The following is a 24,763-nucleotide window of genomic DNA, read 5'->3' as shown; positions in this document are numbered from 1 at the left end:
GCCTGATTCCCATTTTCTGCTGCATTATTAGGTGACGTATTACTGCAGGGGAGCGCTGTGTACATGGACGGCACTATATAAATAAAGTTACACACACACACAGCACACGATACTCACTTCCCTCGCTGATGTTTTTGGTTTGCAGCTTTCCCAGAAACGAGTTGCATGCAGAAATCAAAAGGCGGCAGCGAGGATAGAGTTCACACGAGTGTAACGCAAGCGCAAGGTTGCAAAATGTACCATTGTGAGGAAGGGCGTGGATGGGAATCGGCAGACACTGTGCCATAATCTCCCTGAGACTGACCTCACCCAGGCACAGTATTTATTTCCCTGTCCTGCTCACCTGGCTGCCAGAAGCACAAAGCGCTGGTTTTAAAGCATTAGATTGTAAGCTCTGCGGCTCAGGAATGCTCACATTTGCTTGCCTTGTATTGTGCACAGCCGTTTGCTGCTAGAAGGGGCTGGCAAAGCATTGTAATAATATTTGTTTTCTTGTGTAGCGCTAACAATGTATGCATAGAAGTCTGCAAGCACCATTCTCTGTCCTGAAGAACTTACAATCTAATTTGTGGTGCCTGACTGAGGCACAGGGAGGTAAAGTGATGTTCACAAGGTTACAGAGAGAGTTGACACCGGGATTCGAACCACCCACTTCAAAGGCTACTACTAGGACTTTAGTAGACAATACTACTAAGCTAATTATTTAGCGCCTGCTTTTATGTCTAGAGTGTAAGCTCTTTGGGGGAGTAACTCCCCACGCTTATATTCTCTTCGCCTGTTAAACTTGCCCTTGATTACTTGTTACTTATTTGAAAGGGGGTAATCCCACATAGGCAAAAGAAAACACTATCAGAGTAATCCGCTTCCTTATAAGTGAGTAGGGTTGCCAGGTGCCTTTCCCAAAAATACTAGACACAATGGTGAAAGGTGAGAGGAAACACACGCATGTACTCACACACGCACGCACGCACACACCCATCTCACCTCGCTCTACTCCATGCAGTTTCCTCCTCCCCCTGACCCCACCCCCATGCTCCTGACACCTCCTGATTGGCTGCATTACCCAGCAGCAGCCGCCAATCAGGATGGAGGAAGCTGCCCAGCCCCCCCAGCAACAGCCCTGTTCTCTCCCTGCTCGGGAAAATCCCCCAGCCCCCCAAGCCAGTCAGGTCACTATGTCCAGAGAGATAATACCGGACACATACATGTCCAGTGTTACAGAGGGTCCAAATACAGGACAGTCCGGTCCAATACTGGACACCTGCCCTTCCCTTTCCCCCTTTTTACTCCATGGGCAGAAATGAGGGTGTCCCTGGCGCTTAACCGCTTTAATTTCAGCTCTGGGTTCCGCCTTTAACCTCCTTGATCCGGAGATACATCCCGGGAAAGGTATCGCCAGTACTTCCACATGATTAAATCCCCCCTCATCCCATGAGCCAATAGGAAGCTGCAACAGATGATGTTGTGGCTTCCAATTGGCCAGCCTAACACTGGAGATTGAGGCCGCCATTTTGTTTCCCTTAGTGGGGAAGGTACAGGCGCAACATTTACACAGGTATGTATTTCGGGGACCAGGGGTTCACAGAGTTTAAAATAGCATGTTCCCGGGGAACTGCTCCTTCGTCTCCATTTGATATATTTGTAAGCTGTATAAATGAAGGTGTTTTAAAGCCCCGAGCCCTATGAAATCCATCCCTATCAGGCACTTCTGCTGCTGCCCTATTATCTGCCTAACGAACAATCACATCAGAATAAGGCTGAGTCCCCGCTGGCGCTGAGCGCCGGGTGTCCTGCATTTACGTGCGTGGGGGGGGGGGGGGGGGGGGAGCGCGCTGGAAAGTTAGTTTGCTTTGTTTACATAATTGCCGAGCGCGGGTGAGCGTGTGTGCCCGCGCGCACCGCGTGAGCGGGGACTTATCTATATATATCTATATATGTATGTAACCGCGGCAAGCGCCGCCCGCTCAGCACTAGCGGAGGACTCAGCCTAAGGCTACGGCCCCGCTGTCTGCGCAAAGGCTGGAGATTTAGGATTGTACAAAGTGAGAAACGCATTGGGTTAGCAAGAGAAATGGAAAAATGCTATTTAAAGCTTCGATTTCCCTGCGTGTCACCTATAAAAACGATTTACTACCATTGGTTCAATTGGCCTGAAGATTGCACCTTATAAAGACAAGAAAAATGTTCTTAAATCAATCATTTAAAAAAAAAGTTTAATTCAGTGCAATTTGGGGAATAAATAAATTCATTTGGGATCGCACCTCCAAACGCTATCTGCTTTTTAACAAGCAAGCACCAAAAAGGACTTTTGTGGCCAGACTAAGGCCCCTCTGGTAACGAAGTGGTAAAAAAAAAAAAGAAGTCTGTTCTCAATATTCCCAAGAGGACTCTGGGTAATAAAGCTGAGATGGAATCATTTTGCGCTCAGACTATGTGATGAGGCCATTCTTTATAAGCCTGGGTGTTAATGATGTTAAGCTGAAAGCAGTCGCCTTGCAGGCGGCCCGTGCATCATTATCCCGGCTCAAAGCGCCAGCTGCGTCCCTCCTACCCCAGGCCCGTTTGTACCGTCTTTGTGGTTGTCCCTTTTCTCTGACGTTTAACCCCCTTTAGGGCTGAAGGGGTTTAAGTTTCCCCAGTTCATCGCAGGCTTGCACTGCATTATTCATAGCTCTAGCTGTGCGTTGGAGGATTGATCTCCGCGCGGTCTAATAAATGCCGCGGTCTGGCGGTTTCTCCCGCCCCGCAAGGCTTCAGTCAAATAAACCCACCTGGGTAATCGGCTTCCTGAATCTACCCCCTTAGACTGTTTCACTTATGTCTGGTTTGTGGGAAATAAATAGGTTTGGCTTTTAAAGTTTTATTTACCGTGGAAATGTTAAAAGTTTCAAACGTTATTTAAAGAAGCAATTCATGTGCTTTTATTATTTTTTTAACATAGGATTTAAATAGGGGGTCTCCAGAGCTGAACCCCATTAATTTGGGGACCCCCTGCTTCCTGAGATACAGATCTCCAGAGCGGGGTATCTCTGCAAAGTTTGAAGCTCCCGCGTCACTCGGGTCAATGGGAAGCCGCACCTGATGATGTCACGGCTTCCTGTTGGCTCACAGGGCGCTGGAGCTTTGAAACTCCGCCGGCGCAAGTGCCGCATAGCACGTAACGGGACAACTTGCCGCCGCTGGTCAGCCGGCCGCTGACAGTCTCGCAGAAAAGGTAAGTTATTAAGGGGTTAACTTTGGGGGTTTTAGGGCAAGGGGTTAAGGTTGGGGATCTTAGGGTAATGGCTCCGGTTATGGGTTTCAGGGTAAGGGGTTAAGGTTTAGCTTTTTAGGGTAAGGGGTTAAGGCTAGGGGCTTTAGAGTAAGGGGTTAAAGTTTGGGCTGAAGGTTGGTGTAAGGGGTTAATGGGTTAGGGTAAGAACTTAACGTTAGGGGCTTGTGGGGTAAAGTTAGGGGGTTACCTTCCTGGCAGGACGTCCGGAGGTATGGCTGTGGCAAATCGTCCTGGACCGGCATAGGATCTGTACAGAGGCCCAGATCGCTGAATGCTTGCGATCTACAACTCTCAACCTCACGGGAGCTCACAGTGGTCAGGACTGCAAATCGTGGAAGGACTCTGAGGCAGTGGCGATGGTGCCTGTGTGGGGCAAGAGGATACAGATATCCTACCTATCGCTGCCCGGCAACCTCCTCTTGCAACAGAGAGAATTGCCTACAGATGGGACAGTACCTGAATTCCCAGAATGCCTTGCATGCCCTGCAGAACACCAAACATAAATGCTATTGTCAATGCTGTGTTCAAACTGCGTCTTGTTAAAAGCAGCTGACCGTGCCCCCTCACACCCCTTTTTTTACATGGCTGGGAAGCTGTGGTGTCCCCAGGGTTGAACCGCGTTAATTTCAACTCCACGGGCCGCCATGTTCCTGACATACATACCAGGAAAGGTGCTGCTAGTTCTCCTGCATATTTAACCCCCCCCCCCACACGTCATGTACGGAAATAGGATGCTGTGATGGATGACGTAACGCTGGGGTGGCCAACTCCAGTCCTCAACGGCCACCAGCAAGTCAGATTTTAAGGATATTCCTGCTTCAGCACAGGTCGTTGACGGAGTCACTGATTGAAGCCACCTGTGGTGAAGCAGGGATATCCTTAAACCTGTCCTTTTGGTGGTCCTTGAGCCCTGGAGTTGGCGACTCCTGATATAACGGCTTCCTAATGGCCTGCATAGTGCGGGAGATTTAAACCTCCATTTTCTTTCCCCTGGGCGGGAAGGTACCGGCAGCACCTGCCCCCAGTAAGTATTTCCGGAACCAGGGGTTCCCCGCAGCTGAAAAACAGCACATTTTAGCTCAGGGGCCCCGCGCTTCCCATTATGGTAAATAAGCTAAAAAATACGAGCCGAGGGAACGGCTTCTTTAAAACTCACACTTGCAACACCAGCGGCACTCGATGCTTACAGGAACGTAGATATTCCCCAATGCCCCTTCTTTCTCTCTTAACCCCTTCCAAGCAGCACTTTAATCATACTGCTATTTTTCCCCCCCGTTTAATATATGCAGTCTTTGATTACCTTTTCTTGAAACCGAATTACCTAAGCTGCCAATCGATTCGTTCTCCCGTGATCAACCAGCAAAGATCCTGCTTCCTCGGGGTTCACTAAATGGCCGCCTTTCCGTTTCAATCAATCCTTCAGTCAGTGCAACTCAGCAGCTGCAATGTGTCCTTATATTACTAAGGTTATCTATTGTTACAGGTTGCAGCTGAAATGGCTGGGAATATTGGCAACAAATGATCACAAACAGGAAAGTGTTGCAGAGATCTTGCACTGCTGGGGAAGTGTGCTAAAGCCTGCTACAGAAATGAAAGGATACTCAGTATATTAAAAACGAATGAAAAATGGCATAAGTTGAATTTTTAAAAAATGTAGTATGTATTATCTAATACTACAGTACCGATTTATTTAAAAAAAAAAACATAGGATATTGCATGGATTTCTCCTTTTATGGTATATGTGGAAAAGACATATACCAGCCAGTTAACATACAGTAATGCACCATCTTGCGTTCAAGTGAAAGCAGATTACTGCGTGTTAATCGTGCGTTACCCGGCGGCCTCAGTAATTATGGCGCTGGAACCACATGGAGACTGCTTTTCTAACCAAATTCCCGGTGGGCTCCCCCGGCCATTATTTTCTGTTTTTTATTTTCTCTGCCACCTCAAATTCTCTCTGCGGCGTCTGAAACAGGAAAGCTGGGCTAACCCCGTCACTGCCAGGGCGGCCCCGTTTCAAGTGTGCTGTCAGGATTTGTAATCAATCTAGCCATGGGGTAGCCACTGATTGAGCCACCTGTGCTGAAGCAGGGATATCCTGAAAACCTGACCTGTTGCTGGCCCTTGAGGACTGGAGTTGGCCACCCCTGATCTACAGGCTTCAGAGAAACATCCATGTTTAAAAAAAAAAACCGGCAGCTAAATGAGGGTCCACCTTTGCATGTCACTTTCCCAGAATTCCATCCGATATAATAAACTGTGCAGCTCTCTCTCCCTAACCTATTCTTCATCCGTCTGCGTTTGAGTATATATTGATGTCCAGATAATTGAAAACGCAAATGCACTAATAATGTGACTATATCATTGTCAGGAAATAAAGCAAACACAACATATGTGTAACTCGTGGTCCCCCCAGCGCCCCACTCCCCTTCGATTTTTGCACTCTCCTATTCCCCTTTGAAAACGTTGAAAGTATCAATAAAAATAACATGTACAAAAAGACTGAAGGCAGCAAGGATTTAATGGGGCGAGATCCTGTCAAACACATCTGATCGATTGTGCTGACTGGGTGACTAAGGTAATCCGGGTGAGGCAGTAGATTGTCTAGATTTTAGTAAGGCCTGTTATACTGATCCACATACAGTAGAAGGCTGATAAACGAGTTGCCGTGCTTGGGATTAGACATGGGTGGTTGAATGGATAAGACATTAATTGAAGGATACGAGACAGAGGGGAGTACCCCCGGGATCTGTACTGGCACCAGGGCTCTTTAATATCTTAGTGACATTACAAATGGTCTGGAAAGGGAAGCTGCCCTTTTTTTTGCTGATGACAAAGATAAAACAAAATGATTTAGGAGGAACGATGCAGCAGCTGTAATTTAATGCCAAAAAGTACAAAGGAGAATGTATGAAAATGGCACTATAACTGGAGTATCCAACTCCAGTCCTCAGGCGCCACCAACAGGTCAGGTATTGGGGATATCCCTGCTTCAGCACAGCTGTCATTGACTGAGCCACTGATTGATCCAACTGTGCTAAAGCAGGGGTATCCCCAATACCTGACCTGTTGGTGGCCCTTGAAGACTGGAGTTGGCCATCCCTGATCTATAATGTCAACTGCTATAGAGGAAAGGGACTTTGGAGTCATTATTTCAGCGGATTTGATGTAGCAAAGCTATGCGGAAAGCCAGCAGGATGTCATGTTATGTGTGGAGAGATATTAGCAGGAGTTGCCAACTCCAGTCCGCGGGGCCACCAACAAGTCAGGTTTTCAGGATATCCCTGATTCAGCACGACTGAGCCACCTGTGCTGAAGCAGGGATATCCTTAAAATCTCACCTGCTGGTGTTCTTTGAGAGGATTGGAGTTCACCACCCCGGCATAGATCATTGGTGAGATCTCACCTATTGTGCTGAGTGGGAGAAGGAACGGCTCAGTGAGTAAAGACACTGACTGGCACTGAGTTTGAAGCAGGGGAGCCTGGTCCCGGTGTCGGCTCCTTGTGACCTTGAGCCAGTCACTTTATCTCCCTGTGCCTCCGGCACCAAAAACATAGATTGTAAGCTCCACGGGGCAGGGACCTCTGTGTCTGCAAAATGTCTCTGTAAAGTGCTACCTAAAACTAGCAGCGCTATACAAGAACATGCTATTATTATTATTCAGTTCTGGAGACCATAGCTCCGGAAGAACATAAATAAATGAGATTGTGCAAAAAATGGCTACTAAGCATAAGACTTAATCAGGAAGGAGTCAAGGACCTTAATACAGATGTTACAGGCCCATCCCTAGAGTATGTGTCGCCCTTAAAGCTGTTGCCCCCCAATTCCCCTTACCTCCATAGGGGGCGCAGGAATGTCATGCTCGTGTACCGGTCACGCGGGCCAATAGGAAGCTGCAAAGCAAGTGATGATGTCATTGCTTCCTATTAGCCCATTTAACCGCCCCTCCCCCACCCCCCCCAACCCCCCACCCACACTACAATAATCCCTCCGAGGTGTGACCAAAGGGATGTGGAGCGAGTCTGACCATGGGGATGAAGAGTGGGGGGGCTGACCGAGAGGGGGGAGTGGCTGAAGAGGGGGGCGTCTGACCAAGTGGCTGTTCAGCAGTGGGTAGACGAGGGGGGTTGGTGCGTACCGGGCGGTTGGAGGGTGGCTTGGGCTGTTAAGGACCTGGGGGCTGTTGAGAAACTGGGCCCCACAGCCAGCTGGGGTATGGATGCTGCCTGGGGGAGGGACGGCAGCGGGCTACCGGCAGTATACATGGGGAGGGAGCGGCTAGCAACTGTTGAGGGGCTGAAGGGTGCAGGAGGGATGCGGGGGGAGGGATAGCAGAGCCATTACCTTATATATGCTGCCCCCTGTCATGTTCTTCACGTCGCGCTCATATATGCAGAGATCTTAACCAATGAGGGAGAGGGTGGATTCTGGGGCCCGGAGGAGGAAGGAGGCCCTGCCTGCGAGGATCGTGCTACACTGCACAGCGATCCTAGCGGTTAAGGAGAATTATGTTCAAGGGGTGCCATGTTCCTTTTTCATGAGCAGATGAGCACTGAGGTATTGCACTGTATGTGGTGTCATTTTGTATGATGCGCTGGCTTTTCTGTTTTTGTTCGCATAATCCTGACCACATCAGCTGGCAGTAGGAATTCTCTCTGTGGGGGAGATGCAATCAGGATGAGCCCCCTCACCCCCCTTCCCCCCCCCCCCCGAAGCGTTTACTGTGCCCGGAGCTGCAGCTTTTTGCTTTCCTTCACGCGGCTCTGGGGACAGCGGCTCTGGCTACATCTGTATGCACAGCTTGGAGGAGAGAGGGGATAGGATAGAAACGGTCACATACAGTACACGAAAGGTTTCAACAAAGTACAGGAGGGAGCATGTTTCAGAGAAAGGGGTGCTACGACAAGAGGTCATTCTCTGATGCTGGAGGGTGGGAGGCTCAGGGGAGATGGGAGAAAGTCCGTTACGGAAAGGGTGGTGGAGTCATGAAATAGCCACCCCACAGAGGTGGTAGAACTAAATATGCTTGGGATAGACATGAGGTATGAAAGAAAGACGAGGACCGAATAGGGTCTGAGGATTTACAATACAGAGGAACACGGGCAGACTGTGTGTGCAAAGTGGTTCTCATCTGCTGTCAAATGCTAGGTTTCTATGAGAAAAGGTCAACATTCCAGCGGGGAGATCCCACAGACTGTGATAATTATATCACACTGATGTCTGGGGCAGTGTGTTATTTTGGAAGGAGGGAGAGCTATAAACAGACCGTATAATAACATCCCCAAACTTCAATAAGACACAGAGGCACCAATTTAAAAGGCAGTCGCATACAGCGGGGGAAAAGTATTTTTTTTGTACAACTAATTCAACAAAGTCGGCTTCCATAGAAAAATTCCACACCCTTAAAGTAAAACATTTATTTAAACTTGTGTTCCAGGCAAAATGAATACAATGTTATTTTCAGACATTTATTTATCTGTCTGGCTAATGATAGAATCATTAAGGGAGTTTTTAAATTGAGCAACAGGAGGAGTTCTAGAGAGCAGTTATATGGAGCAATAGGAGTTTTTAGGGAGAGATTATTTAGATTGTAAACTCTCCAGGGCAGGGATTGTCTTACTTACTGTCTGACTTTGTTGCACTTATTGTATTATAATTCCCTGCACTGTATGGTCTCTTTTGTAAAGTGTAGAGTATACTGTGGGGGCTATATAAATAAAGCTATAGATACATACTGAGGAACAGAAAAGGTTAGAGAGGAGTTAGATAAGATTTTTACAGTAACCACCTGTTTAATGATGTTTAAAGCAGCACTATATCCGGCATTGCGTTTAACAAAATAATAATAATTACAGGATTGAAGCAGGGGGTCTCCGGAGCGTGCTAATTTCAGCTCCGGGGACCCCCTGCTTCCAGATATACTTACCTCCGTAGCTGTGCTTGTATATATGCAGGCAGAGAACTGTGTGCCTAACATAATGGCGGCGTTTAAGTGTCCCGCATCACACGAGCCAATAGGAAGCCCTGATATCATCTGGTGCGGCTTCCGATTTGCCTGCGTGACCGGGACATTTAAACTGCACAGATATACAGAGGTATCTCTAGAGGCAGGGGGTCTCGGGAGCTGAAATTAACACAGTTCAGTGCCGGAGATCCCCTGCTTCAATTCTGCAATAAAAATAAAGCAATCATAATGCAGTCTGTACTGTTGCTTTAAGTTTGACAAAAATATTTAAACTTGATAAAAATAAAAACGCCAAATCACCTACATATCCCAATATGCCCTGGGATAAGAGGTAACGCAACGTTCAGTACATTATACATCTATGCAGTAAAATCATATACAATGTTGCCCTCTTGTGGTCATTGGATTGTATTAAAAATCTCCTGGAAGGGGATAAATCAGTACCACTATGTTTTAGTTTACATTTTATTTAAGCTAATTCCAATCATGGAGCCTCTTCGTGATCATTTTTCTGGGACATTATTGACATTAGCGAGTTTTGCCCTAAATAAAGATGGCTGCTGGGCCCAAAATGAACTAATGGCAGTGACATGTTTGATTAGTTCTTTAACCCAGGGGTAGTTTGTTTGGAAAACCGACAAAAAAAACTTCCCCATTCAGAGACCCCAACTAAATTCAACTGGCCGACGAGGTGGGATTGCGCTTTCAACACCTAGGGCTTCAGACCAGCACAAGGGAGACTGGTGAAGTTAATTGTCTTGGGGTTGAAAATTGGCTTGTCTGCCTCCCAGAGAGGACACCTTTGATGGAGGCTGAAAATGCCTCTCAATGTCAAATTGCCTTCGCAGGTCTCACTCTCTGACTTTCCCAAGGTCAAACTGTTCAGGTCACTGGGATCACAGTGCGTGGCTAACCCCCCCGCTCCGTCTCTGGGCCTCAAACACCACCTGTGTTCCCGCCCACGGCGGTTTGGTAAATGCTGATGAGCGACGACCCGGTCCCCATCAAACCCACCAGCCAGGTGGGCGACTGCCCGCCCCAGAGGAACCCCGGGGGCATCCAGTGGACGGCATTCGTCAGGTCGGAGATGGAGCCGATGATCGATAGGACTTCCGATCTCACCTGGGCTTTTATCTGACCCCGGCTGAGCGGACCTTCTCCCCTGCAAAAGAAGGATTTCATTCGGTTAGTTGACCCTTTCACTGCCAGAGGTGTAGCAATGCGTCGCAGGCCCCTTCTGGCTGTGAAGGGGTTAAATGCGCTGTCTCCGTTAACACACTGGATTGTATAACACAGTTCAAGAAATGAAAGGATCAGTCCCTCCTGGGACAAAAAAAAATTGTGTGTGCCAAATGCGCGCATTTTAAGCGAAACTTCTCTGTCTTTTGTGACTGTTTTGTCACAGGAATTGTATTTGTGTTGGTGATGTTTTTAATCAAAAATCTAAATACAATTTCATTGACAAAACGCAAAGAAATTTGACTTAGAACGCACGTGTTCGGCACCCCCCATGTATTAACTATTTGCACTAATTGTGAATTTGTAAATTCCTTGTGTTTTTGTGTGTTTGTGCGACAGTGTGTGTGTGTGTGTGTGTGTGTGTGACAGTGTGTGTGACAGTGAGTGTGTGTGTGGATGGGTGGTCTTGGCTCCGTGTCCTCTCCTCCTCTGGTGCTGCTGTTGCTGCTGCCCAAGCACAACGCACTGATGGCTGCCGAGCTCCAGAGGCCTCTGCGCATGCGCGCCGGGACCGGCCGGAGTATTCTTGTGCGCATGTGCAAGGGCCCGAGGAGCCTTCTGTGCTGTGCGCATGATCGCAGCAATGGCCGCATCTGCGCATGTGCGAGCCGACAATGTCTGTGCTGTGCGCATGTGCTTGATCGCGGCAATGGCCGCATCTGCGAGCCGACAATGTTGTGAGGGCATCTTCTGCGCATGCGCGGCCCGACGGCCTCATCTGCCAGCAGTGACCACTTCCATACCCCACTTCCATACCCCACTTCCATACCAAGAAAAAGACATTTGGTCCCAGCAAAGAAGTTTCACTTAAAAAATAAAAAATGAACCAAAGACAGAGATATGTTTAATAGGTTAAATGCCACGAACCGACACGGGTTAAGGCAAAATTGGACAAATGGAAGTATGTTTAAATCCTTTTTTTTTCTTCAAACATCGAACATTTTCATGTTAAACAAAAGCTTTGGAGGATTGTTACAATGTTTACCCAATGATTTCTGGTGATAAGACTGTTTGTCAGTCCTCAAAGCCCCAGGTAAATTGTCAGCTTTGCATTGTTCTTTTGTTTGCAAAGTAATTATTAGTCAAACAGATAAACAGAAGTAGCTGATCTGCTTGAATTCAGTGTTCCCCGAGAAAAGCAAGACTGTCATTTATCACAAGATACCAAATCGTAAAAGTCACTTTAATGGGGATTTAATCTTTCTACTTAGATCGTAAGCTCTGTGGGGCAGGGTCTCCTTTAGCCTGAAGTTGTCATTTCCCTGTAGCACGTATACCCCTTATTTTCCTCTTATTGTAAGGTAAAGCGTTGCATACAAGGTCGTGCTATATAAATACAATTATACAAACGCACCGATTACACAGAGTTGTTTAAAACTTTTTTTTGACCTGCTACTTGGGACTGACCCATTAACCTTTTCACTACCAGAAGCACCAGAGCGCCAGCCTGCTGGCATAAACATGGAGGGGGCTCCACTTTGGTTTTGATCAGGCCGACCGGTACGATGGAGGGGTTAGCCCGATCCTACCGCAGAAAACAAGCATGTTTACCAGTCACGTCATTAGGGCAGGGATAAGGTCAACAATGTGTAATGACCCAAAGAAGAGGCTGTGTGTGTGTGGGAGCTGTTGGGTACGTGTATGTATTTGTGGGAGGTGTTCGGTACGTGTGCCCCTGTGTGTGTATGTGAGAAACGCTCGGTGTGTATGTGTGAGATATTGTGTATGTGTGTGTGAGATGCTGTGTATGTGGGAGATGTGTGTGTGTGAGATGCAGTGTATGTGGGAGATGTGTGTGTGTGTGTGTGTGTGTGTGTGTGTGTGTGTGTGTGTGTGTGTGTGTGTGTGTGTGTGTGTGTGAGTGTGTGTGTGTGTGTGTGTGTGTGTGTGTGTGTGTGTGTGTGTGTGTGTGTGTGTGTGTGTAAGAGATGTAGTGTATGTGGGAAATGTTGTGTACTGTATGTGGGAGATGTTGTGTATGTGTGTGAGAGATGCTGTGTATGTGGGAGATGTTGTGTATGTGTGTGAGAGATGTAGTGTATGTGTGTGAGAGATGTAGTGTATGTGTGTGAGAGATGGAGTGTGTGTGTGAGATGTTGTGTATGTGTGTGTGAGATGCAGTGTATGTGGGAGATGTTGTGTGTGTGTGTGTGTGTGATGCTGTGTGTGTATGTGGGAGATGTTGTGCATGTGTGTGAGAGATGCAATGTATGTGGGAAATATTGTGTATGTGTGTAAGAGATGCAGTGTATGTGGGAGATGTTGTGTATGTGTGTGTGAGATGCTGTGTATGTGGGAGATGTTGTGAATGTGGGAGAAGTTGTGTATGTGTGTAAGAGATGCTGCGTATATGGGATATGTTGTTTATGTGTGTGTGTGTGTGTGTGTGTGTGTGTGTGTGTGTGTGTGTGTGTGTGTGTGTGTGTGTGTGTGTGTGTGTGTGTGAAATGCTGGGTATGTGTATGTGTGGGATGCTGGGTATGTGTAAGATGTGTACAGTATGTGTGTGTAAGATGCTGTGTATGTGGGAGATGTTGTGTATGTGTGTGAGAAATACTGGGTATGTGTGTCGGTGTGAGATACTGGGTATGTGTATCTGAGAGCCGTGCACCCAAACATTCCCCCGGGACAGCATTATGCGCCACACTACCAGCTGAGACCCTGCAGGGGAACTTCTAGCATTCTGACTTGTAGCTGATGTAAATAATTCATTACCCATGGAGACTGTGATGGCAGATAAAATAGATGTGTTCAAAAAAAGGTTGGACATATTTTTAGAAAGGAAAGGTATACAGGGATATACCAAATAAGTAAACATGGGAAGGATGTTGATCCAGGGATTAATCTGATTGCCAATTCTTGGAATCAGGAAGGAATTTTATTTTCCCCTTATGAGATATCATTGGATGATATTACTCTGGGGTTTTTTGTTTGCCTTCCTCTGGATTAATAAGTAAGTATATGTGAGAGAAAGTATCAATAAGTAAGTATAGATAAAGGATAAAGTATCTGTTGTCTAAATTTAGTATATATATATATATATCAGTAGTATATATATATATATATATATATATATATATATATATATATATATATACACACAGTGGTCGACAAATCACCAAAAAATCTACTCGCCGAACTAAAAAAATCTACTCGCCACCTAGTACCACACGTGTGCTGCTTGGTCCAATAGGAGCTCGCCACGATGTTAAATCCACTCGCCCAGGGCGTGCAAATGTATAGGTTTGTCGAACACTGTATATATATATATATATATATATATATATATATATATATATATATATATATATATATATATATATATATATATATATACATATATATATATATACATATATATATATATATACATATACATATATATATATATATATATATATACATATATACACACACACACACACACACACACACACACACACACACACACACACACACACACACACACACACACACACACACACACACATCTTACTTTAGATAATTCTTGAAAACATGGCCTGTTGGTGTCTTGATGACTAAACTTGGGGAAAATTGATAGGAGAGGGGAGACACCCCGGGGCGTAACTATAGCCCGGGGGGCCGCTCTCTTGGGGGCCTGCTCTCTAGGGTGAACAATGCATAACTTTGCGGCCGCGCGTGTGGCACTTGACGGCCGCTCATCAAGTTTGAGAAAGGACGAGTGTTGTCCGAAACGTTGCTCTGTATGCATTGGTTTGCCTCATGTGTTGAATAAACCTATTTTTTTTTTGCAACTTGATGGAGAGTGCTGCGGATTTCGTTTAATATACAGGCATACCCCAGTTTAAGGACACTCACTTTAAGTACATTTGCGAGTAAGTACATATTGCTCAATAGGCAAATGGCAGCTCACGCATGCGCCTGTCAGCACGTCCTGAACAGCAATACTGTCTCCCTACCTGTACCGAAGCTGTGCGCAAGCGGGGAGACTATAGAGCCTGTTACTCATGGGTTATTTACATCAGTTATGCACGCATATGATGATTGCAGTACAGTACATGCATCGATAAGTGGGGAAAAGGTAGTGCTTCACTTTAACTACATTCTCGCTTTACATACATGCTCCGGTCCCATTGCGTACGTTAATGCGGGGTATGCCTGTATATATATATATATATATATATATATATATATATATATATAAAAATAAATAAAACACACAAAAGAGAAAAAAGAAGTCCTGTATAAAGCACTCAAATTAATGAAAAATCATACAGAACCTCTTTTTTCTCTTTTGTGTGTTCATATTATTTTGGTCCTTTAGCACCACCAGAGGGCATTTGTATCCCTTATTTCTGTTTTTTGTGATTTAATGATTTGAATAGGTGATTAGACTGCGGCCCTATTTGTGTGTTTGAGATAGATATAGATATAGAGATGGGTTCACTGGCTTTGCATCTCATCCCAGGCTTTGTTTAAAAGCTGTGTTTAAAGCAGCATGCATTGGCATAAGGGTGTCATGTAATTATGGCTTTAAGACAAAAGGTAGCACTGTGTGCTCATTTGCATGTCATTTCCCAGAATCCTTTGCTGCAGTGGAAGCACTGTATGCTAGGTGATAATAGTGATAATAGTGAAAAGCAGGGTTGCAGACCTGTCTAAGACATGTGAATGTGCTCACAAGTAAAAAAAAAATATATATATATATACCACATTGTACCGCAACATGAAAATATATATACACATACATATATATATATATATATATATATACACACATACATACATACATATACACACACACTTACTCAGAATATTTTTCCTTGTTTTCTCTTCTTAGTGTAGTTAAAATCCTCAAAGACCTGGTGATAAAACAGAGGGATACAATCATAAACGTAGCAAGCAATCCATTGACAGTTCATTGATGCATGCCAGGCAAAGGGGCAATCCAAAGTGAACTAATTCCAGTTCCACGTTTAAGAGGTCTCATGTGGGTAATTGATAATTTTTTTTATCCAAATATGACAACTATAAGTATTTTTACATGTTAAAGTTAGACTTGGGAGGGTGTGATTTCCTCTGGCTGCTCCCTTGTGCGATACCACTGTGATCAGCAAGAGCTTGTACAGCCCTATCTCTCCCTTTATCTCATCTTTACTGGATCTCTGATAAGTACATGGTGGAATAAGGGGAAAGAAGGCATTACTAATTAGCAAACACGTTCCCAGTCAGAGACCCCTAAGAAATGATATGTGGAATTGCACCTTTAAAAAGCAGCATTTTTTCTTTTCTTACTTTAAGAGATCTCTTCTTGCACTTCTAACGCTGTTTTTATTTTTAGAATCTGATGCTCCGTTCAGGAGATAGAAGCAAGCGTTTGAAATATTATGTGCACGGGAGGATAAAATGGAGGCCTTCCCAGAGTCTAGTGTAGTGTAAAGGTTGTAATTCAATAGGGAAAGGGAAGAGGGGGAAATGGTCCTGCTCAACTAACAAGTTGAACTTTCTGGAGTGGTGCTACCTGGGATAAAGAATATGGGTATTTATGAGAGAGAAAGATCCCATATGATGCACTCACCTCCTCCACTAGTGATACAATAACACATTTTATGAATTATGTAGAAAACAGAAAATTCAATTAAAACCTAAATAATAGCACCTGCCGTGCTAAACTGTCAGATTAATCTAGACTACTGTGTCTAGAGAAATCAATCTAATAAATCCTATATGATAATATCACATGATAGATTTGACTGAGAACATCTGTTCACTGTATGCGACTGTAAGCACACATCACATCTTTCAGAGGGGATCTCAGCGGGTACAGATAGGCAATATATACATTAATTGCCACGTATAGAGTACACGCTAATGGTATAGATTACTTAGTGCCTATATACAAGACCCATCATAGCAAGTACTGCATAGAAGGTAGTGTGTTTTAGCATGTTTAAAACATTGCACTCTGGTGTTACAGATATGAAGAATGCTATCTCAAGCTGGTGGGTTCCTGGTTCGGCCCACATCTTTGTTAGCTATCTGCGAGTATAGAGGTATACACATATACAGAGATGCAAAAATGTACATATAATCGGTGGGCTAATCGGTTTTGCCCACCGATTATATGTGCATTTTTGGCATCTCTGTATATCTGCATATCTTTACAGTCGCAGACCGTTAACAAAGATGTGAGCCGAACCAGGAACCCACCAGCTTGAGATAGCATTCTTCATATCTGTAACACCAGAGTGCAATGTTTCAAACATGCTAAAACACACTACCTTCTATGCAGTACTTGCTATGATGGGGTCTTGTATATGGACACTAAGAAACCTATACTATTAGCATGTACTCTATATATTCACATAACACCTGTGTTATATTGGATACAATGCGGGATCACCCATGGGGGATGACGCAAGGATCATCCAGCTTGCACACTAAGTGGTAAAGATACATTTCTCTGTAGGGAAAGGCCATTACCAGTTAGCCCACCGATTATATGTACATTTTTGCATCTCTGTATATGTGTATACCTCTATACTCGCAGATAGCTAACAAAGATGTGGGCCGAACCAGGAACCCACTAGCTTGAGATAGCATTCTTCATATCTGTAACACCAGAGTGCAATGTTTTAAACGTGCTAAAACACACTACCTTCTATGCAGTACTTGCTATGATGGGTCTTGTATATAGGCACTAAGTAATCTATACCATTAGCGTGTACTCTATACGTGGCAATTAATGTATATATTGCCTATCTGTACCCGCTGAGATCCCCTCTGAAAGATGTGATGTGTGCTTACAGTCGCATACAGTGAACAGATGTTCTCAGTTAAATCTATCATATGATATTAACATATTGGATTTATAAGATTGATTTCTCTAGACACAGTAGTCTAGATTAATCTGACAGTTTACCACGGCAGGTGCTATTATTTAGGTTTTAATTGAATTTTCAGTTTTCTACATAATTAATAAAATGTGTTATTGTATCACTAGTGGAGGTGAGTGCATTATATGGGATCTTTCTCTCTCATAAATACGCAGTGTAAAGGTTACCAGAAGCTAGAGATTAAGAAAATCATGATTTTTAACAGTACATGTTTTATTTTACAGAGCAGAAAGCAGGACATGCCCAGGGGGCAAGTTACTGACATTAGTAACATGAAACTAATGTAGGCTTCTGGGTGGGATTGCTGATTTAAGTGTGAGTTTGTACACTGGTAAGTTTAAAAAGAATATACATATTTGGGACTGTGAATTAAAGTATTGCAAGCCTGTCTGGAAGTAAAGGGGTTACACAGTCTGCATGATTCGTTACCGAGAAACTGATGAGGAATTAATAGGAGTGGCATACAGTATACAAATCATGCTATGCCCCAGGGAGGTGGGGCACACACGTACCTCATGATTCCCAAAACAAGAGACAGACCCCACAGTGCAGTGCTAGCCGTCCACCACTTCTCTGATTTCCCGCGGACAACGCCAGCGTCTGCCGCCCACGCTACGTGTTCACACGGGTAGTAAAGCTGGTCACATATGTTACCGATCACAGAAATCCACCTGACCAGAGCATCTTCCTCCTAGGATAATTACAAGACCATTAGGTGTCAGGCTCCACATTAGGTGTGTTTTCTGGAGTTCAATATAAATTAACGGTTGTTTTGAACGTCTGAAAGCAATAGGAGGTATAGGGAGCAGTTATATGGGGCAATAGGAGGAGTTATAGGGAGCAGTTATATGGGGCAATAGGAGGAGTTATATGGAGCGGTTATATGGAGCAATAGGTTATCGGAGTGGTTATATGGGGGCAATAGGAGGAGTTATAGGGAGCAGTTATATGGGGCAATAGGAGGAGCTATAGGGAGCGGTTATATGGAGCAATAGGTTATAGGGAGTGGTTATATGGGGGCAATAGGAGGAGTTATAGGGGGCAATAGGAGGAGTTATAGGGAGCAGTTATATAGTTTAAATGAAATATTTCTTGTGGAGATTGTCTCTGACTGTAACTCTGGCACCATGAGAACCCAAGTAATAGGGTCTTAACTCTCAGCACACCTTCCTCCCCAGCCCATACTGCTTGGAGTAAGCGAACATGGCCAGGTCATCAAACAGTCGCAGGACTGTCCGGCAGTGGCTGAGCTGAGACGCGATGATCAGAAGGCTCTTGGCGGACTCCTGCTTCTTCCCGCCCTTCTGCGCCAGGATTCCACCCACCAGCTGGCAGCTGTAACACAGCATCCGTATCTGAGGACAAGGGCAAACTATTAACAAGAACAAAAGCAAGTGTCAGTGAATGGGCTGCTGGCTCTGTACTTCCTTAGACCAAAATGAGCTGGAACTCAGAGGAGATTCACAGTAACATGTTTTTATTTATAACATTTGATCACATGCCAAGCTTTGTATACAGTGTGTGTGTTTATGTATGTATGTATGTATGTATGTATGTATGTATGTATATATATATATATATATGTATATATATATATATATATATATATATATCTCTTACACCAAAAATGAATACCGCATCAACAACCAATAAATAATGCTGTGTCTAAACCTTCCTAAATCAGAGAAATAAATCTGAAAAAGTAATAGCAGAGAAAAGATAAACTGCTTAGGTGGTGCTAGAGGAAAATAATGAATATGAAAACACTGAGAAAAGAAACCTCTTAAAGAGCCCTCAGACAAATGTTAGCAAAAAATAGAAAGGGTAATTTTATTAATCAAAAAATAACAGACATACAAACAACTAACTGGAGAACCTGCCTGACCAGAAATGAAAAGAGAATATAGAATGAAAAATAAATAATTAAATTATATGCAATTAAATAGATCCAAAAATGTATAATAAAATATCCTAAAGTGGTAGCTCTCTGCGGGAACAAAATTCCCACAATGAAGCAAACCAGACCGGCCGGTCACATGAAAGAAACTAGGATAGAAAATATCATAGGTCTACACAAAAAAAAACCCCCATACAAACATACAAAGAAACCATCATATGATGGTTTTTTGTGTAGACCTATGATATTTTCTATCCTAGTTTCTTTCATGTGACCGGCCGGTCTGGTTTGCTTCATTGTGGGAATTTTGTTCCCGCAGAGAGCTACCACTTTAGGATATTTTATTATACATTTTTGGATCTATTTAATTGCATATAATTTAATTATTTATTTTTCATTCTATATTCTCTTTTCATTTCTGGTCAGGCAGGTTCTCCAGTTAGTTGTTTGTATGTCTGTTATTTTTTGATTAATAAAATTACCCTTTCTATTTTTTGCTAACATTTGTCTGAGTGCTCTTTAAGAGGTTTCTTTTCTCTGTGTTTTTTTATATATATATATATATATATATATATAAAATCAAGAATGAATAGATGATACCGTTCTGTGGCTAACAAAATGCTTTTATTTGTGCGAGCTTTCGAGATACACTGATCTCTTGTTCCGGCGATGTTACATTTCTGATGTAACTGATGTTACAGTATATATATATATATACAGTGTTCGACAAACCTATACATTTGCACGCCCCAGGCGAGTGGATTTAACATCGTGGCGAGCTCCTATTGGCCCAAGCAGCACACGTGTGGTACTAGGTGGCGAGTAGATTTTTTTGTTCGGCGAGTAGATTTTTTGGTGATTTGTCGACCCCTGTGTATATATATGTATATATATATATATATGTATATATATATATATATATATATATATATATATATATATATATATATACATACACACACACCACTCAGATTCAAGGGACTGGAAGAAACACAGCACATCAGGTAACGGAACAAAAGGTATATTACTGCATACAAAAAAGAAATTACAATATTTCAGGGCTAACTTAGCGCTCCTTCATGCTTTGGATCTGGGTGAAGTATATGTTTATTACCTTATGAAGCGCGCACTCGCTATTACCGTATATGCCTCTTATCACAGCGAGGGCATCGGAGGGAGAGAGGCGGAGACGTCCAGCACTATGCCTGCCCCTGAGAGGAGTGTCAGTGAGAGTCGGGGGAGAATTTTTAGAAGCCAAAGTTGTGCGGAAGAGTGGGGAAGAGACACTGGAACAGCCATGCTAAAAATTCGAGTTGGCGTCTAAGTTTTTTAAATTGTATATATATATATTGTACCTGGTGAATTAATTTAATATATATATATATATATATATATTAATTCACCAGGTACAATTATTGTACATAGTTATTGTATAGCACTAAGTGTGTCTATGTATATCATGGCAACGCAGCGCCATGTGACGCCACATGGCCATATTGAGAAAATTTGCAGGGGAAAGATGTGATGCCAAAGCATGCTGGGAGAGGCTGCTCGCCGCCCGCGGCCCCACTTGGTACTTTGAGGTCAGGGGGAGATGAGGGGAAAATCTGGGGGAGATGTGAGGGGAGAGCTGTGAGGGTGGGGTGGCAGAGGGTAATGTGAGATGCAGGGGGGGAGGGGGGTGGTATACCTGAGAAACTTAACACATGTCTAACATGGGCTCCTAAATATACCCCTCTATTAGCAGAGACACATTAATATTTAGTTATTTTGGTGCAGTAAATAACACTATAGAGCACAGGTTGTGTAAAAAATGTCAGTGTTTACAGATCATTGGTCCTCAGCTGTACGGCTGCTTTTCACGTTCCAGGGTCGCAATTATTGCTCGCGCTATTCCACGGATGATTGTCCAAAGTAAACAAACATGTCGAGAGAACCTGTTTCTAAAATTTCTGAATCCCACTACTGGTATGCATGTATATTCATATTCTTTTATCAGAAGGGGGGGGGGGAGATTTATGGAAACCCATTTTGAGGTCCTCTTATCTCCAGGGACACCATATTCCTGAGAGATTGGAGTTTTTGTTGTCAGGAAGGGACACGAAAATAATGCAAAATTGGTTGCGTGGTCATTAACAGAAAGTTGCAACATCATCTCCTGATGTTACAACAACATTGCAGCTTTCTATTGGCTGCCGGAGCAAGCCAGACCCTGTGTCCATATTGTGTCCACCGGGCAAGTATTCTATACACACCACACAGCAGACTGACACAAACATATACATACACTGATACACAGAACACACTGACTCAGATACACACAGCGCAGGCTGCCATGGGAGATTCTCCCAGTCTCCTTAGTCCACACAAGATATCAGGAGTCTCCTGGTCCTTCTAATACATGTTATCAATCTGGCCCAGCCTGATTTGCCCACTTGGATTATGGACTCACCACTCTGTCTCTGCCTCTGTAGGATTCCAAGACATGCAGAAGGCCAGACACTGCAGTAGTCATTGCACCCCTTTGCTGAGATTAGTACACAGTTAATAAGGTGACACTGCTGTTATGATCCCACAGTCATTTGATGCAATGTACTGAATATTGCCACTTGTGGCAAATAATGTCCAGCACAAGTTCATAACAGCCCCATATACAGCTAAAGCGCAGGAGCACCAATACTAAAATCTTGTGAACTTCAGACTTTAGCACTACAATGCGTTCCAAGCCTCCTTCTGACTTTCAACCCCCGCCTATCGATCATAATACTACAGTTTCATTGGTAAAGATGGGTTAGTGAAAGAGAGGCTTGGAACTCACCGCTTGGCTTCCTCATTCTCCCATGGACCAATGAGAATTCAAGATAAAGGGATTGGCAGAAAATCCAGCCAATGTGTATTGTTTGAGCAGTATGGGTGGTGAAAGTATGCACACTTGCAAAAAGTTACAATAAGAAAGTCATACATTTGGTGGGGGTATACAGTGTTTGTATGTAGGTCTCTGAACAAATATGTGTGGGTAGGGGGGTGGGGGGTTTCATATAAATTATATATATAGAAATAATAAATGTTTTTGAATAATAAAAAAAATTCTTCTATTGTTAAAGTATATATTCTAAATAAACGATGCTTTTTTTAAATTCTTATCACGTAATTTATGGGGAAATTCCCTACAAGTCTTAAAGCCCAGAGGAGAACAATATGGCTGCTTTGGTGAAATAAAGTAGAAATGCGTAATAACCATTGCAATCTTGAAATCAGTGCAGAACTGTAACTCGTTTAGATCCAATCCCATACTAGTCCCTATCAAGAGCTGTACAGGCAGTGCTCGGTTATCCAACGGAATCCGTTCTGGAAGTAGCGTTGGATAGTGAAACCGTTGTAAAGTGAGTCCCATGTTAATCAGTTGCGGTGAGCGTTGGATAACGCATTCCGGCGTCGAAAAATGGCCGATAGGGTGGCATTTTAAAGCGTTGGATATTCCATTCATTGTAAAGTGAAACGTTGGATAGCGAGGACTACTTGTATATCTATGTTGTATATTTAGTTAAATGTACACTTGTACTTAATGGAGTTATGCAAAGAAATATTAAAACAAAGCTACACCCCAATTAATAAAAATTTGAAATATTTTCCTTTAAGGTAACCATCGTAAAAGCAGAAAAAACACAATACACTAAGTTAAAATACCGCAAACCATACTCCAGAAAAGGTCAAATAAAAATAATAATAAATGATGTTCAAAAGCCCATGAATAAACACAAGTGTGTGGAAGGAGTGTCCCCAGGCGCCATATATAGGTAAACAGATGATACTGTAAAACACAACACCTCTCCTTGTATAATACTTTTTATTGAAATGTATATAAAATAAAATGTTAATAGTTGCACTCACCATACTCTCCAACTGTACCTACTTAATAGGTACCCCACGTGTTTTTGTAACGCAAGCTGTACCTATTAGAATGCTTTCTGTGTGTGGTAAACAGAAGCTGCATGGGTTCGGGGACTTTCATAGGAATTGCTTGGAAGTACCTCTGTCCAGCAGGAGTAGAGCAGGTACAGTGGGACCTATATCTATGTGTAAAATGTTGGCGGGTCTGCATTCACAAAGAAAATGCTGTCACGGATCTCACCTGGTGGGGCTCCCTACTTTATATTGATATCCAGGATGGCCGTTACCCAACACTCTCCTGGACCGTTTCCTGCTCATCCCACCGGTTGTCTGAGAGGAGTTCTTTTGGTGTCCAGTGTCACAGACTGATGCTGTTGCAGGTCAGGCACTGGAGGGGCACACCGAAACTCAGGACATGCCCAACGCATTTTGCATGTGTTTCCTCAAGGGCAGGCTGCATGGACAAGCACTCCCCCACCGATACTTAAATAGGCTGGTTAACCATTGCCTTGGCGACATAACTATAGCAAAAAGAAGTGCTATCAATGTGTGTTCTGTGACTAGCACTTTAAAGAATTAATTCCCCTCCTGCCCCCCTTCCCCCACATAATAATATAAATCTATATATGTGTATGTAGATAAGTATATGTATGTATATCTTTATTTATATAGCGCTATCCATGTACATAGTGCTGTACAGCAGTAACACACGTGACATAATAGGAAAAAGCGCTTCATACATAAAAGTAGACATTAGAAAAAAGTCTCTGTCCTGAAGAGCTTGCAATCTACGTGGTAAGTATGAGAGCACTTACAGAGACAGTAGGGGGGGGTGTTATGGTGAGTCTGCAAGGCGTCAATGGTAAATGAATACGAGATGTATAGTATCCACTAACGGAGCTACCCAACTGCTTTATTAAAAAGGTGTGTTTTAAGGTGGGCTATTGCAGAGGGTTGGGATACCTTACAATGTATATCAGACACAGGTTGGAGTGGTTCCTTACAATGCATCTGATCTCAGACACATTATTAGAGAGGGTTGGGGTTCCTTACAATGCCTCTGTTCTCAGACACACTATTAGAGAGTGTTGGGGTTCTGCAGAATTTCCCAATATAATTATAGTGTTCCTTAACCAAAAAAGGTTGGGGACCACTGCTTTAACCTTGAGAGTCCTTTTCCAGGTCGTGTGATCGCTCCGGGAGCAATTACATGACGTGACCAGGCCAAGGTTGGCAGAAGCGGAGGTGGAGATCACCAGGTCACACCCTAGACAACGAGCAAGTGCCCATGTTGTACCTGCTGCATCGTAAGTGCCACAGTGTATATCATACCAGGTACATCCTACAGGCACTATGAGGGTTAAGGTGACATCATCTCACCAGTGATTTTATCATTTTTAGGCCATTTGACAAAGATGAAGCTTTGTCTACAATATACAGTTCCTGCCATAAACTGGGAGATGGTGAGAACAGATTGAAAACAAATAAGTTATACAGGGAGCACAATAGGCCTGTTAATCAAGGACAGAGTGGTGGTTGTCACGGTAGCTTATGACAAGATATAATGAACACCAAATATCTGGGTTGAACTGAACGAGGCTTAGATATAATAAAATAT

The 24,763-nt window shown here is 43.6% G+C and overlaps 1 protein-coding gene across 2 annotated transcripts; it reads right to left on the bottom strand.

Moving 5' to 3' along the window:
• Window positions 1-8,677: 8,677 nt before the first annotated feature.
• PEX11G (peroxisomal biogenesis factor 11 gamma) lies at window positions 8,678-21,965 on the bottom strand. Of its 2 annotated transcripts, none has more exons than XM_075611084.1 (5): window positions 21,707-21,965; window positions 18,524-18,729; window positions 17,870-18,048; window positions 15,270-15,323; window positions 8,678-10,402 (listed from the first exon to the last, which is right to left on the bottom strand). In XM_075611084.1, exons 2-5 carry the CDS (start codon window positions 18,704-18,706, stop codon window positions 10,177-10,179), a joined length of 642 nt encoding a protein of 213 aa, XP_075467199.1. In that variant the 5' UTR covers window positions 18,707-18,729; window positions 21,707-21,965; the 3' UTR covers window positions 8,678-10,176. The 2 variants fall into 2 exon arrangements, with proteins under 2 accessions (XP_075467199.1, XP_075467198.1); XM_075611083.1 differs by having other exon boundaries at window positions 18,524-18,712.
• Between the last annotated feature and the right edge of the window lie 2,798 nt (window positions 21,966-24,763).

The sequence above is a fragment of the Ascaphus truei genome, chromosome 8 (assembly GCF_040206685.1).
Source record: "Ascaphus truei isolate aAscTru1 chromosome 8, aAscTru1.hap1, whole genome shotgun sequence".
NCBI classification, from domain to species: Eukaryota; Metazoa; Chordata; class Amphibia; order Anura; family Ascaphidae; genus Ascaphus; species Ascaphus truei.
The sequence above is the reverse complement of the archived record's forward strand: the minus strand, read 5'-3'. Positions and strand labels throughout refer to the sequence as shown.